This window comes from Camponotus floridanus, unplaced genomic scaffold (genome assembly GCF_003227725.1).
Source record: "Camponotus floridanus strain SB8 unplaced genomic scaffold, Cflo_v7.5 scaffold34, whole genome shotgun sequence".
In the NCBI taxonomy this organism is placed as follows: domain Eukaryota; kingdom Metazoa; phylum Arthropoda; class Insecta; order Hymenoptera; family Formicidae; genus Camponotus; species Camponotus floridanus.
In genome coordinates, this window is record NW_020229481.1 from 1776872 (window position 1) to 1796070 (window position 19199).

The 19199-nt window shown below is 34.2% G+C and overlaps 2 protein-coding genes across 2 annotated transcripts; one reads left to right on the top strand and one right to left on the bottom strand.

Moving 5' to 3' along the window:
* Positions 1 to 12099: 12099 nt before the first annotated feature.
* Positions 12100 to 13835, top strand: LOC105249862. Its single transcript, XM_011255628.3, has 3 exons — positions 12100 to 12360; positions 12438 to 12600; positions 12969 to 13835. The coding sequence occupies exons 1-3, from the start codon at positions 12129 to 12131 to the stop codon at positions 13753 to 13755; spliced, it is 1182 nt and encodes a 393-aa protein (XP_011253930.2). The 5' UTR covers positions 12100 to 12128; the 3' UTR covers positions 13756 to 13835.
* Positions 13836 to 15136: 1301 nt separating this feature from the next.
* LOC105248702 (protein ALP1-like) lies at positions 15137 to 16731 on the bottom strand. Its single transcript, XM_025410742.1, has 3 exons — positions 16648 to 16731; positions 16232 to 16545; positions 15137 to 16147 (listed from the first exon to the last, which is right to left on the bottom strand). Exons 2-3 carry the CDS (start codon positions 16540 to 16542, stop codon positions 15157 to 15159), a joined length of 1302 nt encoding a protein of 433 aa, XP_025266527.1. The 5' UTR covers positions 16543 to 16545; positions 16648 to 16731; the 3' UTR covers positions 15137 to 15156.
* Positions 16732 to 19199: the final 2468 nt, after the last annotated feature.

The window sequence follows — 19199 nt, forward strand, 5'->3', positions numbered from 1 at the left end:
GATTGATAGTATGTCTACCTCGTCCTTCGGATTGTTTTATTAATTGTGGACTTAATAGTTCCAACAAAAATATAAACGTTGATCGACTAAGACTGAAAAACACATTAAAATAAATTAAAACAACATCGAACTTTTATATATGATTATAAATTATAAATTATATTTCTTCACAAAAATATTGATTAAATATTGATTAAATAATCAATAATAATTTATCAAATAAATTACTTACCAAAAATGACTTAAAATCACTATCTGTACATTGTCAAACTACGTTTTCGATATAATTATTGCAACGTACTTTAGGTACGTTGGAATGTTTGAAATAATTTTTGGAACGTACTTAGGAACGTTCGAAATAATTTTTAATTAAATTTATAACTTCTTCCGAATCAAATTCATCGCCTGAGTCTTCATCTGATTCTTCAAGTATTAAATTTAAATACGTTCCAATCAAAAATTTTTGTCGTCTGTCCATATTTTTAAGTTAAATAGATTACTCAATTGCTAGTACTGCCAGCACTGAAGTAGCGTTCCGTTTTGAACATCGTATTCATACTTACAGCACGCTTTCATAAAATGGAACGCTGTTGATAGCATGCTTTATGACGTAACGATTACAGTGCTGGCAGTGAATTTTGGAACACAACCATATAATAGACCGGCCCTTACCGTAAGAGGCAGCGTTGAAAGATCTAAAGGACAGAGAGATGATTCCGTATCTCTGTCCTTCTCTTTTGTTTCGTGGAGACACTGTAGGAGTTGAGGGAAAAGCAGTGTGCATGCTCGCTTCATTTTCACTCATCCCATCAGTGTCCCCACTACGAGACAAAAGAGAAGGACAGAGATACCCGGAATCATCTCTCTGTCCTTTAGATGTTTCAATGCTGCCTCTTACGATAGGGACCGGTCTATTCTGGGTACGTTCCAAAATTCACTGTCAGCGCTGAGTGTGACGTCATAAAGCGTGCTCTCCAAGAGCGTTCCATTTTTGTCAGCGTACTGCTAAAAACCGTAGCACACACTTTTGCATAAGCGCATAATCATAAGCATAAGGAAATTGATTGGTTCCCAAGTATATGCATAAGAAAATGAACCAATCAATTTTCTTATGTTTATGATTATGCGTTTATGCAAAAGTGTGTGCTGCGGCCTTAACGCTTAAACATTTAGTCATTAAGGAACGCTCTTTTCAGTACTTGCAGTGAAGTAAACAAAAGTCTCGTAACTCGTAAGGGTTAAAAATATGGAAAGAAAGGAGCAAGAAATAATTATTCTTTGTTGGAATACTGGAAGATATTGTTGAATCTGACGATGAATCAGATGATGATTTTGCTTTACAAAAGATTATCTTAATAAAAAAATCTGTAGTAGCACGTGTACCTAGAATAAAAATAAAAGCTGTAAAAATTACATTTATGGCGGTTGGTTCGATGTGTGTCCGCCTTAATCGCGTGTTCTTACTTAGGCAGGAGAAGCGGTGCCGCAGGAGTTGATTAGGTGCGCCTCAGATTAAAGAAGACGGTGTAAAATAATCACATGTATTTACAGTATATTTACATAAAAGGGGCCGATTAATTTTTACAGTCGTTCCCTATAAGATATTCGCGGGAGAGTCTTGGTATAGCGGAGTTTACTCCATGGACGATTATTATTTTCGTCCACTTCCGCCGTTGCGGTCGCCTCCGTCTGTGTAGCTGCAGTGGTCGTCGTGGTTTCCCAGTCGGAGTCGGACTGCGTTCTCTGCTCTGCCGTCGCCGGATGCTGAAGAGTGGCTTGCGTACTCCGGTGTACTCGGCTCGTTGCTGTAGTCTGCGTGGCCCTTGTAGATCTGCCCACTGATGAAGATAGCAGTGGTGACAGGATTCCTGGAACTGCTTAAGGTCCGGTTGATGAGGTGTATCACCGGATGCGTACGTCCCAAATCTTCAGCAGATGACGAGGTGGCCTGGTAAATCTCGGTGGCTCCAGGTCTATTGGCTGTAGCTTCCAAGGCAGCAGCTCAAACGAGACTCTCCTTTCCGGTTCGGCGCCTCCACTGGTGGGCTGTCGTATTGGCCCTGGTGATCGGGGCGTCGACGCTGGCCGAGCTATGCGGCTCCGTTGGCGGTGTATGGCGAGAGCCACAGGTTACAGGAGCCCAAAAACTCCAAAAGAGTACTCTAGCTGGTTCGTCTACTGAGTGGTTTATCCCCTCTGACTTGCGAGTTGAGACTCAATTTCGGCTTGCCGCGGTCGGCCTTATATACGAGTCTTGCCGGATCTCACTTACGCGAAGATCGGCGTCTGAATACTCGCGCTGCCGCGCGCTTGCTTGCGCGCCTGGTTTGCCGTGCGGCCAGGCGCTCGGCGCTATACGCCGTTACGCCTGTATGGCGTACAGCAGAACGCCACATATTGAAAAAGTTGTTTGGAAATATAGTGATGATGAGTTTAAGTCACATTTTCGGTGAGTTATTTATATAGTTAATATGTTTATTACGTATGTTATTACGTATATCATTAGTATAGATTAATATATACATCAAAGAAATGTTGCAAGATTTCTTTTGAGATGTATAATGCTCTATATATATATATATATATATACAGGGTCTACCAAAAGTGTGGAAACCCCTAAATATCTCGGAAAATATACGTTTTACAGAAAAGTGTTTCCAACAAAAGTTGTAGGGTTTAAGAAGATCTATATACTGATTCTATCAGTTTGACCTTGGATGGCGTCGTCAAGGTCAGGTCAAGGTCACATTGACTTTTTTAAATGACACCCCCTACATTTGATTGCATATTCTTATAGCTTAATTCAAGAGCTTTCCAAAACACTATAATAATGTTCATTTTTATTAAGTACTTTGCGAGTTATGAGGGTTGAATGATAGAGTAGCGCCGGTATTAACATTATCCAAGGTGTACTACATGGAGGTTACTCGCTCGGATTTGCATCTGTTGTGTGTGTGATCCAGCTAACTAAGGCAAGATCGGTCGTGGATCCAGTCAGCAAAAGCAAAGACCCAACCAAATTACAATCGAGCATTTAAAGACCTGGAAAGCAATCGACATAGTAAACAGTAAATAAATTTGTGGATGCTCATTTATCATAATAATTGTTCGAAATGTGTGCGTGTGCGTGCGTGCGGTGCGTGTATACAGAGATCAGGTTAGGTTGCACCAAACGATTGCAAATGTGTTTCAATGTGTTAAAGTAAATGCTGAAAGTGGCTGCCATTTACTTCCTGACAATATGCTAATCTTTGGTAGAATGTAGAAATGACTTTACGATTCGTTTCAAAAGGTATCAAAGCCATTTCATCCCTTATTCGCTGTATCAATTCGTGAATGGTTTTAGGTTTTGTTCTGTAAACCTTACTCTTCAGATATCCCCATAGATAATAATCAAGAGGAGTTAGATCTGGTGACCGAAGTGGCCAATCCTCTCCTCCCTCATTTCCGTTCCTTCTTCCTATCCACCGTAGCGGAAAAGTCTCATTTAAAATACGACGTGGTCCTGCACCAAAATGAGCAGGAGCTCCATCATGCTGAAACCATATTTCTTGGAAATTATTTGGAAAAGTATTCTGTATGGCTGGAATTATTTGATCAACAAGTAATCTCTCATACCTTTGAGCGTTCAAATATTCTTCAAAAAAAAACGGCCCTATTAAATAGCCATCTATTATTCCGCACCATACATTTATTTTTTGTGGATGTTGTGTGTGAGTTTCCCGCACCCAATTCGGATTCTCATCTGACCAGAAACGAAAATTTTGATTATTAACTTCTCCCGTTAAGGTAAAAGTTGCCTCGTCTGTGAAAACAATTTGATAAGGGAAGATGGGCCGGACATCTATTAGTGCCATCATTCTTTCACAGAAATGTATACGACGCTCCTCATCTCCGTTTTACAATTCTTGAACGTATTGCAATTTATATGGATGGAACTTGTTCTTCTTTAAAATTCTCCAAACCGACATGGGAGCAATATCGTGAGTTTGAGCGACTCTCTGAACACTAGAATTGGGATCTTCAATAAATGTCTGCAGAACATCAAGTTGTTTTTCTTCGTTGGTTGCAGACAATGGTCTTCCTGACTTAGAGCGATTTCTTACGCTACCAGTTTGTCTAAAACGTTCTATTGTTTTTAACACAGTGGACTTATTAATTCGACGGTTCGGATACGTGTCATTAAATAATCGAACGACATCAGAGAACGATCTTTCGTTATCACCCCATCCACGCATCATGAGGATAGTGATTCTTTCACGTTCCGACAAGTCGCCAGCCATTTTTAAAACGTTTAATTTTAATTAATCGTACGTTGTATTTGGACGATAACAATTAATTTCTGCTTGCTCAAAGCTGAAGTTAGAAGGTGCTCGTTCTTTGATAGCTTTATACATTCTTAGTTGAATTTTAAATGCGAGTTAGACTGCATGTAGTGCGTCACATAGCGGTAAATGAAGGAACTAACGAGACGTTTCATACACGTTTTATGGAGCAATTTTTTGGCAATTTGACTTCAGCGAAATATGAGGATATGTTGAGGAATCGATCTTGCCTTAGTTAGCTGGATCACACACACAACAGATGCAAATCCGAGCGAGTAACCTCCATGTAGTACACCTTGGATAATGTTAATACCGGCGCTACTCTATCATTCAACCCTCATAACTCGCAAAGTACTTAATAAAAATGAACATTATTATAGTGTTTTGGAAAGCTCTTGAATTAAGCTATAAGAATATGCAATCAAATGTAGGGGGTGTCATTTAAAAAAGTCAATGTGACCTTGACCTGACCTTGACGACGCCATCCAAGGTCAAACTGATAGAATCAGTATATAGATCTTCTTAAACCCTACAACTTTTGTTGGAAACACTTTTCTGTAAAACGTATATTTTCCGAGATATTTAGGGGTTTCCACACTTTTGGTAGACCCTGTATATACAGGGTGATTCAAAATAACCCGTGTCCGTGAAATGACATATTGTTGAGTCAATTCTAAGACGATTTTTCCTTTTGCAAAATTTCGTCCGAAACTTAGTTTTCGAATTATTAAAGAAAGTAGTTAATGCATGACGGGTCGGATACAAGAGGCAGGCAAGGGTGACGCAAATCACCGTCAGACGCAGGCACTTACGCGGGGCGCCTGCTGCGATCAGCTGATCGCTATACACATACAGACACACATGCGAACACATACATTCTCTCTCTGTCTGCTGTCTGTCTGTCTGTCTCTCTCTCTCCCTCTCTCTCTCTCTCTCTCTCTCTCTTTCATTCGCTCACTCATCTGTAATTTTTTTTTTTTACGAGAGGGGAAAATGCATTTTATGCATACCCACCGATCGATCTAGTGAGTTATGTGGGACTCGAGTACCAAGTCGAATTACCAACTCGGTACTCCCTACTCACTCAAAACCCCTCTCTTTTCACGAATTTTCTTTGACACACTGTCCTTCCCGAGATCCGTTTTCACATAACGTCAAAAAATAGTTATTATTACCTTGTTCGATGACTTCTGATGTATTGCTGTAATTGCTTGAAGGAGAAATGTATTTTTCGATAGATCGTACGTTCTCAAATTTAACGTAGATATCACGTTGCACAAGACAGAAATCCACACTAAATTATTAACTGAAATCTGATAATTGAGTATATAAATTAGGCAGAAAAAAATCACACAGTATAGATGTCAAAATTATAACAATGTTTGAAATGATAGCGATACAATATTGAATGATAATTCTCAAAAAACATAACTGAGTCAGAAATTAAATGGTAGAGACGGTAATGTACGAGAGATTCATGAAAAATTAAGTTACAAATAAATATCATAAAAAGAGTTTAAATACAAGAGATTAATTTCGCAAGATTAAATTCGCAAACGTTTCGATCTAATCCAGATCATTTTCAATTTATAATTAAGAAATAAAAGAATTACGCTCTCAGATAGCGAGAATTAGCCGTGTGAATGTCCGCAAGCCTGCATGCTACTCACTAATGCGCAACACATAGATCGTGGCTCTGTAGAAAAAAGAGTGATGAGAAAAAAGATGGTATGCGCGTAGGGGACAGAGATACCGCGTACGTTCCACACTCTGTATATCATTGAAAAGATTCCTTATTATGCGTTAAAAATTCATGCCAAAGCCAGACTAATTGTAATCTGAAAAATAAAGCAAGCAGCATTCATTCAAAGCAACACGCATTCTCGCAAAACACACCAATAGCAATAAAAAATTAAATGTAAAGAAAAGATAAAAAAAAGATTTTGAGAGAATAATTAATATAGAAAAATAAATTTTTAAATAAAAATTACATACAAGCAGTTATGCAATGTTGAAAAGATCGCAGTGAGAAAAAAGCAGAGCAGAATTATTGCAAGACGCAAGAGACGTGTACACCAAACGAGACGACGAAATGTACTGAGACGCGTGATAATGGAGAGCCAGGCATGCCAATCCGATGGAGAGGGAAAGGGAGGAGGGAGAAAGGAAATTCAGGAACGGACGATGAAAATAAAAATGGAAATTAATATGGGAATTAAAAATGTGAAGATTTGATAACAGGAAGATAAACTTTGTCAAATTTCTCCGTCGCATTGTCGCGTCGTGTAGTAACGTGTCCGTGCGTGTTTCTTTTATCGAGTGATTTTTAATCGCCAACAGTTATTATTCGTTATTAATAGTGATTAGTGATAGAGTCATTAGTAAATTTCTCGTCTTGTCGAGTGAGTAAATAAATGTGATTATGTTAAAGTTTATAAAAGAAAGCAGTTCATGAAAGAAGAAAAACTTTCAGTTAATAATTTAGTGTGGATTTCTGTCTTGTGCAACGTGATATCTACGTTAAATTTGAGAACATACGATCTATCGAAAAATTCATTTCTCCTTCAAGCAATTACAGCAATACATCAGAAGTCATCGAACAAGGTAATAATAACTATTTTTTGACGTTATGTGAAAACGGATCTCGGGAAGGACAGTGTGTGAAAGAAAATTCGTGAAAAGAGAGGGGTTTTTAGTGGGTAGGAAGTACCGAGTTGGTAATTCGACTTGGTACTCGAGTCCCACATAACTTACTGGATCGACCGGTGAGTATGCATAAAATGCATTTTCCCCTCTCGTAAAAAAAAAATTACAGATGAGTGAGCGAATGAGAGAGAGAGGGAGGGAGGGAGAGAGGGAGGGAGGGAGGGAGGGAGGGGAGAGAGGGAGGGAGGGGAGGGAGAGAGAGAGGAAGAGGTTAGGGAGTGGGAGAGGGAGAGGGAGGGAGGGGGAGGGAGGGAGGGAGGAAGGGAGAGAGAGAGGGAGGGTGTGAGGGAGAGAGGGAGGGAGGGAGAGAGGGAGAGGGAGGGAGGGAGGGAGAGGGAGGGAGGGAGAGAGGGAAAGAGCAGACAGAGAGAGAATGTATGTGTTCGCATGTGTGTCTGTATGTGTATAGCGACCAGCTGATCGCAGCAGGCGCCCCGCGTAAGCGCCTGCGTCTGACGGTGATTTGCGTCACCCTTGCCTGCCTCTTGTATCCGACCCGTCATGCATTAACTACTTTCTTTAATAATTCGAAAACTAAGCTTCGGACGAAATTTTGCAAAAGGAAAAATCGTCTTAGAATTGACTCAACAATATGTCATTTCACGGACACAGGGATTATTTTGAATCACCCTGTATATATAATGCTTATTTTTTATATGCAGTAAATTTCATGTTACATTTTTGTGTTTCATAGCTTGAGCAGATCAACATTCTGTTTTTTGTTGAAATTGTTAACTCCGCAATTGTCAAAGTCTGGGAGTCTTGGTCGAAAGACTATTGATCCAGAAAAAATATTATTACTAGCTACATGGATGATGGCAACTCCAAATTCATACAGGTACATGTTTTACAAATGTATTAATGTAATCAGTTATTTTCACTGAACTAAAATGCTTTAGCAAACTTCAGTCTTCTGAAATTTATCTTACATTCCAATTCAAATTAAATAGTGCCTAGCGTATTAACTTTAGTTATATCTTAATTTACTACTTAGTTATATCTTAATTTACTTATAAATCATTCATTTAAATGTTGAAATGAGAAAATATTATTTATACTTTAGGAACAGTTTGAGATCTAAAACTTGAGCTATATATCCATCATATATTAATATACAGAGATTTGACATTTAATTAGATTTGACATTTAATCATTTATGTACTCTACTAGGTGTGTTGCAGATCGTTTTGACGTTGGTAAGGCAACCGCTTGGAGATGTGTTCATAAGATGTAAAGCATTGTATTTACATCTCAACACATTTATCACATGGCCCAGTAGAGAAAGAGCTGAACAAATCTGCTCATATGTTAAACATAAATATAAATTTCCGAAAGTTATAAGGAGCGATAGATGGTACACATATAAAAATTATTGCACCGAAAAAGCATCCAGAAGCCTACATAAATCGAAAGGCCTACATAAATCTACCATTCAATTACAAGTATTTTTTAAATATTAAATCCATTATTTTAGAATTACAAAATTTTATAAATAAAAATTTTTAAAATAAACTATAATGTTATTCGTTCTTTCCAGATAATATGTGATCATGAACTGAAATTTACTCACGTATAGGACAAGTGGGATCAGTACACGATATGAGAGTTTTTAAACTTTCTGGTTTTGAAAACATGTGTACTGACGTAAATTTTCCTGAAAACAGTCACATATTAGGCGATGCTGCATACAGCATTCAGAAACATATAATGGTGCCATTTAAGGACAATGGACATTTGACGCAAGCACAAATAACATATAATACCCACTTATCTCAAGCCAGGATAATGATAGAGTGATCAATTGGTTTGTTGAAAGGAAGGTTCCGAAATCTATTAGATAAACTGTCAATGCAAAGAACCGATTTAATACCAAAATACGTGTGCGCATGTTGTATTTTACATAATATATCAAGAGACACGGTAGTGTCTTGTGCTAAGTCCCGCGTAAGCAACAAGACGCGCCGTGTATCTTTACGCGAGTTGGATAGTTGGAGATATTCGAGATTATCATATTGAAATAATCGCTGAACGGATCGAGTTCTTATTAGGCTTAATGGATAGCTTGAGGTTGATTTATATAAGAAAAGTGTCTTTATTTTTGCTCTACGTGCATCGTGAACAGCAATAATATGATCCAAAGTCGAAATATGAAAAATTTTCATTAAGAAACGTCTCCTTGGTCATCGTCGCTCAAGTCCCCAATGCGCAAGCGTAAAAAGTTGTACGTTTGCCGCATTCGACGTAAAATTGCGCTAGCGGCGCTCCGTGATGTTAAGACTATTATATACAGGGTATCCCATTTTAATCGATGAATCCAAATTTCTCCTAAACTACGCCGGCTACAAAAAAATGTTTATGACAAAAGTTGTATGGCTTGAAGGGGAACATAAGGTGGTGTCATTGGTTTGACATTGAAAAGTCACCTGAAGGTTACGTGAAGATCACATCCAACTTTTTAAATGGGACATCCTATGTGCTTTTGCATATTTTTTTAGTTCATCTCGAGAGCTTTCCGAAATACTATAATTAAGTTAATTTTCATTAAGTAGTTTTCGAGTTATGAGACTTGAAATCATTTCTTAATTTTACATAAGTCGTAAAATATCTAGTAAAATATTCATTTTTCGATTATCTTATCTTAATACTTTTATACTTAATACTTTTATCTTAATACTTTTACGTACAAAATAATAAGCAGAATCAAATGGTGTAAAGAAAACATACAGTTGTTTAAGAAAAAATATGGAATTGTTAATTGCAAATTACATTTTTTTTTCCTCGGAACAGTTATATGTTTTTTTTAAACCCCAATTGATTCCTCTTATTATTTTGTACACAAAAGTATTAAGTTAAACAAAAAATGAATATTTTACTAGATATTTACGATTTATGTAAAATTAAGAAATGATTTCAAGCCTCATAACTCGAAAACTACTTAATGAAAACTAACTTAATTATAGTGTTTTGGAAAGCTTTCGAGATGAACTATAAGAATATGTAAAATCATATAGGATGTCCCATTTAAAAAGTTGGATGTGATCTTCACGTAACCTTTAGGTGACTCTTCAATGTCAAACCAATGGCATCACCTTATGTCCCCCTTCAAACCATACAACTTTTGTCTAAAACATTTTTTTGTAGCTGGCGTAGTTTAGGAGAAATTTGGATCCATCGATTAAAATGGGACACCTTGTATACAGGGTGTCCTAGACCACCCGTACACCCCTTTTCTTTCAAAAACTAAGCATTTTAGAGAAAAACGTTTTCGACAAAAATTGTATGGTTTTGAGGGGAACATAAGATGGTGTCATTGGTTTGACCTTGGATGGCATCGTTAAGGTCAGGTCAAGAACACCTTTAATTTCTTAAATGGAATCACCTATTTTTTATTGCATATTCTTATAGCTTATGTCGAGAGCTTTCCAAAACACTATAATAAAGTATTTTTTCATTGAATACTTTTCGATTTATAAGGTTTAAAATAATATCTTAATTTTACATAAACTATAAAATATCTAATAAAATATTTATTTCTCGATTATCTTACCTTAATACTTTTATGTACAAAATAATGAGAGGAATCAATTGGTCTAAAAAAAAACACATAATTGTTCCGAAGAAAAAATATGTAATTTGCAATTAACAATTACATATTTTTTCTTAAAAACAACTGTGTGTTTTTTTTACACTAATTGATTCCTCTCATTATTTTGTACATAAAAGTATTAAGGTAAGATAATCGAGAAATAAATATTTTACTAATAATATAATACTACTAATAATATTTTACTAATTGCTACGTTGAACAATGTGCTAATGAAATTAGCAGCGCTAAGTTTTTTAACTAAATTTTTTTTATATGTATTAATTTTTAATTTTTATATAAATTTTTATTTTTTATTTATTAATTTCTAATTTTTAATTTTTTGAATAATTTTTAATTTTGTATTATCATTTTCTTTTTTTTTTTTAATTAAACTTTTCAGGATATATGCATATGATTATTGCAATGTATATGATTGTTCATATTTTCAATTCGATTTTTTATAATAGATATATTGCAATTCATTTAATATCATTTTTCTTTTAATATTGAAAATAAAAAAGAAATATGTCTATTTTATAGTAAAAATTTTTATTCAGTTGGCGCAACTTTTTAATATTATTTGTAGGAAATTGAAACAATTATTTTGTACAATTTTTTTTAGTTAAATTATTTTAAGTTTTTATTTTCAATTAGCGTAATTTTTGGATATCATTATTTTTCTAAGATATGATGTAGAAAATTAAAACAACTATTTTGTATAACTTTTTTTGGTTAAAGTATTTTCATAAGTTTTTATTTTCACTTAGCGCAATTTTTTTGATATCATTATTTTTGTAGGATATACAATACAGTAGTTTTTTTACAGTTAATAATACTATTTTGCAAATACATATACTGTTTTTTACGCGGACTTAGCCTTTTTTTACCTTTTTTTTAAAAGGGTAATTTTTTAGGGATGTTTAATACGCAATGATCAGATAGACATTCCAACCAATGGTTGACGCTACTTTTTAGCGTCCCATGAATTTGCATCTTAAGATTTCGACCAATCGCGTGACCAATTTAGTTACGGCCAAATTGAGCAACGCGATTAATCGAAACCTTACTGTTATGTCTTATGGAAAGTGTGTGCTATAGCCTTAAAGGCCGTGGCACATAAAAAAAAATAAGCAATAAGACTTAAGCATAAGCAAATCGACCAATCACAGTCGAGCAATAAAGCAGCCATTTTAAAACTTAAAACTCAGAACGTAAGGTTGAAATATTCCACAAGGATGAAATTCTAAGTTTTAAGTTTTACGGTGAACCAATCATAAAGAAGTTACTAGACTCGGTGATTACGCAGCACTTCGATTTTCTATCTCCCGAAGAAATTGAATATTATTTATATAATATTATTTTATGTATTCCTAAGAAATTTTCCTGAAGAAATTATTATTAAACAAAAAAGTAAGTTTTGTTTTATATAAAATACAGTAATTATATAGATAGTTTAGATATCTCATTGTGTTAATGAAAGTTATAGGTTACAGAGGTTTAATAACAAGAAAATGGAACACGCATATTATTCTCAAAATTTCCCGGATGATATGAATGATCAAATCGATGAGGATGATGAAGTCCCTCAATTTGATGAAGGAAACGATAAAACAAACGATGAATTATTAATCGATGCAGTTAGAGGATATCCTCATTTGTATGACACTTCTTTAAAAGAATATAAAGATACAAAAATAAAAGAGAATTCATGGAGGGAAATCGCATCACTTATGAATATGTCAGGTAATATTTTATTATTTATTTTAATAATTTTCTGAATTTATATTTATTACATTTATATGTATGTTTGTTCATTGTAGTTGATAATTGTCAGACTCGTTGGCTACGTTTGCGTGAAAGGTTTAGCAAAGAACAACGTCTTCAAGAGATAGAAAATCGAAGTGGCAGTGCAGCTAGTCGTCGACCAATATTTATTCTTTATAACAACATGATGTTCCTTAAAAAATTTATTAGACGGAGAAAGTAAGTTTTTTAAGTCATTATAATACAGGTATATATAAACATCACATTGTTTTATACATATATGTGTATTATACAGTGCATAAACATAGTCAGTACAATATATACCAACAAACAGATATATAATTGTTATACATATGTAATATAATATGTTCGTTACATGCAACGCATATGTTAATTGTAACTACAATGCAACATATTATATTACAAATGTTCCATTTATGAGTGGGAAATTAACTTTTGCGTTGCATGTAACATACATATTATATTATGTATTATATAACAGTTATATATATTTATGTTTGCTAGGTACATTGTTATATAAACATATTGTTATATATATGTATATGTACATTAATTTTAAATTTCAGATCATATACCAATGTGGTTAATTCGGTTATTAAAAAAAAAGCAGTTGACATATCAAATGTTTGTACCGATAAGCACAATTTTAGTAAAAATACTTTATTGCATGCACATGTAGACTCTTATTCAAATCTTTCTCTTATTTCTGACATTGTGCCCGAAGAAACACCGAAAACAAACTTTTCTCGTAATCGGCATTTTCAAGAAATAAATCAATTACAAACTGCACAGAATGCGGTAGATCGTTCTAGCACTTTACAAGAGATCAATGCTATTGAAACAGGCTCATCTGATCGATCATTACCACCATTCCGAAGATTTCAAACTGTACAGAATGCGGTAGATCGTTCTAGCACTTCACAAGAGATCAACGCAATTGAAACAGGCTCATCTGATCGATCATTACCACCATTCCGAAAATTTCAAACTGTACAGAATGCGGTAGATCGGCCTAACACCTCACAAGAGATCAATGCAATTGAAACAGTCTCATCTGATCGATCATCATCACTCCGAAGCGAATCTCGCAATTCTTTAGGTAAAATAAAAAATAAAAATATCTCACACTTGGAATCGTCCATTGTATCTCTGAGTAATACTCTTCAAAACCGGCTTGTTAATCCACCGTGTCCTACTAACAATAATCACACTGATTGGAATTTAAATAATTTAACACCAGAGAAAAGCTTTGGTTTACTAGTAGCAATAGAATTAGAAAAAATACCTGAGCCGGAAAAATGTAAACGAAAACAAGCAATTGCAGAGATTTTATGGAAACCATGTATACAATAATTTCAGTTATTTGAATGTTATGTTTAATGTGATACTTGTTTTTTTTCATGATTTATTATGTGATAATTTGGCGCCTAAGATAAATTTTTGTTTCACGTCTTTTATAATTCATATATTTTATTTCATTACATTTAGCGTCTAAGACATTTATGTTTTAAATGTAAGATATTTATATTTTATTTTTTTCATGATTTATTATGTGATAATTTGGCGCCCAAGATAAATTTTTTGTTTCACGTCTTTTATAATTCATATATTTTATTTCATTACATTTAGCGTCTAAGACATTTATGTTTTAAATGTAAGATATTTATATTTTATTTTTTTCATGATTTATTATGTGATAATTTGGCGCCCAAGATAAATTTTTTGTTTCACGTCTTTTATAATTCATATATTTTATTTCATTACATTTAGCGTCTAAGACATTTATGTTTTAAATGTAAGATATTTATATTTTATTTTTTTCATGATTTATTATGTGATAATTTGGCGCCCAAGATAAATTTTTTGTTTCACGTCTTTTATAATTCATATATTTTATTTCATTACATTTAGCGTCTAAGACATTTATGTTTTAAATGTAAGATATTTATATTTTATTTTTTTCATGATTTATTATGTGATAATTTGGCGCCCAAGATAAATTTTTTGTTTCATGTCTTTTATAATTCGTATATTTTTTTACTTTCATTACATTTAGCGTCTAGATAAGATAATTATGTAAGATATTTATGTTTTAAATGTAAGATATTTATGTTTTATTTGTTGAGATTGAAGACTCATCCTTATGTATATCTATCTATTACTTAGAAGAGTTAAATCAAGTTATAAAAATAAATTATATGGAAATTTATTAAAAAGGTATTTTTTATTTCAAAGCGCATTTATATATATTTATGTATTTTATTTATAATTAAATATATTATAATTAAATTCTATTACAATCCGTAAATAATTTGGTAACATAAAATATTTTTGGTACATTTTCGAATAATATTCTAACTATTAAATCATATTCAATCGTATTCAATCGTACTTGTACTATGAAGAATTAATTGAAAAGTGGTAAACTCTGTGTAAATTCTACATACAGTAAGTGTATGATATTCTTCTATTATACAAACCAAACATATGTAAAAGTTAAAATATTTAAGATTAATTTTACATTTTTTTCTAAAATATATAATTGGGTCAGAAACAAAATTGTTAGCAAATATAATTAATATTTTAAATTTCTGCGAATTATTTAGAATATGATTCATAACATTAATTAATATTCTCTATTTTAAGAACTTGAAAAAAGCGCCAAGGATTATAAAAATAGTAAAAAATATTAATACATATATATGAAAAATTTTCCTTATTCTAAATAAAAAAAACAAACATAATATTAATTCTTTACTCCATATCGGGACAATGTAAGCCTCTACGAATGTAAGAGTACTGCCATGGAACTTCACCAACAGCACTCAAAAAATAATCTGCAATAATATCCCGTTGTTTATATGCTTCAATCGTCGATCGGTGAGCTGTACTCGATCTGATACACTGAACAGCTGTACTATATTCATTTCGCCATGCTCCAGAAACAATACTTCCATCTTCTTGCTTTGTGTCTACGAAGTTGGGTGGACAGTATATTCTGTTTTCCATTGACGTTAAATCATTTATTGTTTTCAAAAAATTATGCAAACATATTGTCGCCATTACTATTGTGTCTACAGTTTTTGGGTGCATACAAATGGGTTTTCTAAATATTCGCCATCTTGATACCAGAATTCCAAAACTATTTTCGATAACTCTTCGGGCTCGTGATAATCTGTAGTTGAAGATTCTTTTTTTTGATTCCAAATTTCGTCCAGAATATGGTCTCATTAGATTTGTAGATAAATGGAATGCTTCATCCGCGACAAAAAAACATGGTGACTTTTTATCACTTCCGGGTAAGATGCTTTCGCCTCGTGGTAGATGTAAATTGCCATTGACTAAAGCTTTATTAAAATCGGACCTTGAAAATATCCCTGCATCATTACTACTACCATATGATCCGCAGTCTATCAACGTAAATTTGTAGTCACTATCACATGCTGCCATCAAAACAATACTAAATGTTTTCTTATAATTATAAAACAGACTTCCAGAATTTGGCGGTGCTTGTATTTGAATATGTTTCCCGTCTATTGCTCCGCAGCAATTTGGAAAGTTCCATTTCCTATAAAAGCCTTCAATTATTTTTAGCCATTGTTCTTCGGTAGGGGCTTGGAGATATATCGGTGACAATACTTTTATGATCATAGCACAAGTTTCCTTAATTACATTTCTCGCTGTAGATTCTCCAATTCTGTATGCTAACGCAATAGACAAGATTTGATTTCCTGTGGCGAGATATCTATAATAATGAACACAGATCGACTAAATCAGTATGTTAACACTTCTTTTAATATACATTATAGTTATTAAAAGAGATACAAACCTTAAAGTTAAAGCAAGACGTTGCTCTGGTACTAAGGCACGATGACTCTTTTTGGTTAAGAATGGTTTCATTATTTCTAATAAGTGATTGAAAACATTTACGGACATTCTGGTATATCTGAAGAACATATAAGGATCAGTTTTCATTTCTTGTAATAAATGATCAAAATCTCCTTGAATGGGACGTCTTATATTAATTGGTCGCACCCAATATTTTCTATTAATCCAACGAAAAGATGTTTGTCTTTTTAATATATATGTACCAATCATTAGTACAACTAATACATACGCTAGATCTTCTTCGTTATCCATTGTCTGTAAAACAAACATTACAAATTGTAGCAATTTTGAATATCTTTGAGAACAATGATATTATATTTCTATTTCAAATTGTAAATATCATCAAAATATACACACACATTTCTAATTAAATATAGGTAAATGCTTAGAATTAATCTATACTATATAATATTTTCTTTCTTTTTATATATTGTCATCCCGATAAATATATAATTATTTTCCTTTCATTTAGGTTAGACACTTTAAAATATTTTTTATGCTATTGCATAAAGTGTGTTCTAAAACTCATCGAAAAGCATTGCAATACTGTGATTGGTAGAAAGTAACATATTAAGTTTACTGTGTGCCTTGATTCTACTGCTTACGGATTACTGCTTAAGTCTTACTGCTTATTTTTTTTTATGTGCCACGGCCTTAAGACTTTCGCACATGAATTGTTATAACCATAAATGTAAAACGTAAACGTAAGCTGAAGAACCAATCAGAATATTACTTTAGCTTTATGTATGCTAGGTTACGTTCCAAAACGCAAGTAACCGAGGAAAATTTTACTTGAAGGCTGATTCTAACCAATCGGAAACGCTTAAAAGAGTTTCACAACGGCTATCGAGTACAATTTTCCTCGGAGAGTACGTTTTGGAACGTACCCCTAGAAGACGATAGAAATGATGATAAAGTTGACCGTAAACAGAAATAACTAGGATTTCAACTGGTTGATAACGGTTCCAAAACGTACTCTCCGAGGAAAATTTTACTTCAGATAGATTGTGACAATTTCTGCGCGTCCAAGATCGAGCTTATCAAACCAAGGAGAGAGGGACAAGGGACTAAATTGTTCAAAATAAGAAGAGCCCTTCTGAAGGGACTGTAAGAAGAGAATGCTATTAGTGGATTCAATTAAGTTTTTTTCTGCTAGAGCATATAAATCTGAGTGAGGAACAAGATATTCAGATTGTTCGCCCCTCTCCGTTGCTTCCTCAGCGAGAAAATCCGCGGTCTCATTCCTCAAAATTCTCACATGGGATGGAATCCAGCAAAGAATGATTTCTATGCCCTGCAAATCAGCTGACCTAAGCTTGTTCTTGAGAACCAAGATAAGATAATTAGAGTCTCTATTCAGCCCACCTCTAGAAATTGTTTCCAAGACGCTGCGGGAGTCAGAGAACAATGTGGCCCTATTTATGTTGTTTTCTAATAAAACTCACCACTTCTATCAGGGCAAGACACTCCCCCGAGTAAATTGAAGTATTTTTATTAGATTTAAACATCCTCTGAACATTCATAGTAGGCGAATAGAAGGAAAATCCTACAGACAAATCTAAATCACTTTTTTTTATGCATTTGTGAAAAAGATATGTCTCTTAATAATTAAACGTTGCAGGGATTGTTGGAATATTAATTGCGGGTATTTAAATAAACGAATCTCGTCGACCATAGATTCCGAAACAAATTCGACCGAAGGGACAAAGGACGACATTTCCAGGTCAAAGAGATAAAGCAGAATCCTTGTAAACACTGCCAATATATTTTTGGAATTTCTATACAAACTCTAATTTCTATTCAAACAGAAAGCACGATAAAAAAATTTTTCTTCCGGATTGTGCTTATTTCTGTTTACAAGAATTGCGACTTGTAAATCCTTCAATTTATCGATGAGAGGATTCGAGGCCAACGCCATAGATTTTAAAATAAATTTTGAAGACAAAAATAAAAAACGCTGTTTAAGGGGAGAAATACCCGTCTCTGCGTAAACCACATTTGTTGGAGTGGAATTGCGCAAACCTATACAGTATCGGAGAGCTCCTCTCTGCACTCTCTCAAGCAGCTCCAAAAGACTCACATTATGAATAGGAAAGATAATATTACTATACTCGACAGATCCTCGAATAAGGCCCTTAAAAATAGTCAAAAGAGTCTTCGGGCTCGCCCCCCACCAGATTCCCCTCACTGCCCTAATTATGCTAACAAAACTTTTGCATTTGCGGGTAAGAAAGTGAACATGTTCATGTCCCTGGAGTTTACGGTCTAAAATCACACCAAAGAATTTATGTGATTGTACAGATCTTAATACAAGGCCGTCTAGGGTAATAGAAATGTTAGCAATACTATTTCTTTTTTTGTCAAACATAATCAGAGCAGATTTGGAGAGGGAAACCATCAAGCCCCTCTGCGACAAGAATCGTGAAAGGGCGGATTTCTCAACAATTCTCGCCGATCTCAGAGCGTTTCCGGATCTGTGGAATAATGCAATATCATCAGCGAACTGCAAAATCTGACAATTATTAGAAAGAAAATCTTTACATTTTAGTGTGTAAATATTAAATAAAAGCGGGTTGAGAATTGAACCCTGAGGTACAGCCTTAGAGCTGTAAAGAGACGAGATCTCTCCATTAACAACAAATTGTAGGCTTCTTCGACCAATCATCTGATTAATGAACCAGATAATTCGCGACGGAAGGCCCATCTCCACCAAATCCTCCGTCAAAATGTTAGGGACCACAATGTCGAACGTCCCCTCAATGTCAAGGAAAAGGCAGGCAGTAGTCTCTCCAGAAACGAAACCGGTAATAATCTCGGTTGTCAGATTTCCCAAATTATCTATACAGGATCTCTCCCTACGGAATCCATTCTGTGATTCCGGAAGAATACCAGATGACTCAAGCCACCAG

Coding starts and splice junctions, on each gene's coding strand:
- LOC105249862 (XM_011255628.3), top strand. CDS start 12,129: ATGGAACACGCATATTATTCTCAAAATTTCCCGGATGATATGAATGAT. Junction 12,361..12,437: donor ATCACTTATGAATATGTCAG/GTAATATTTTAT, acceptor TGTTCATTGTAG/TTGATAATTGTCAGACTCGT. Junction 12,601..12,968: donor AAATTTATTAGACGGAGAAA/GTAAGTTTTTTA, acceptor TTTAAATTTCAG/ATCATATACCAATGTGGTTA.
- LOC105248702 (XM_025410742.1), bottom strand. CDS start 16,542: ATGGATAACGAAGAAGATCTAGCGTATGTATTAGTTGTACTAATGATT. Junction 16,148..16,231: donor CGTCTTGCTTTAACTTTAAG/GTTTGTATCTCT, acceptor TCATTATTATAG/ATATCTCGCCACAGGAAATC.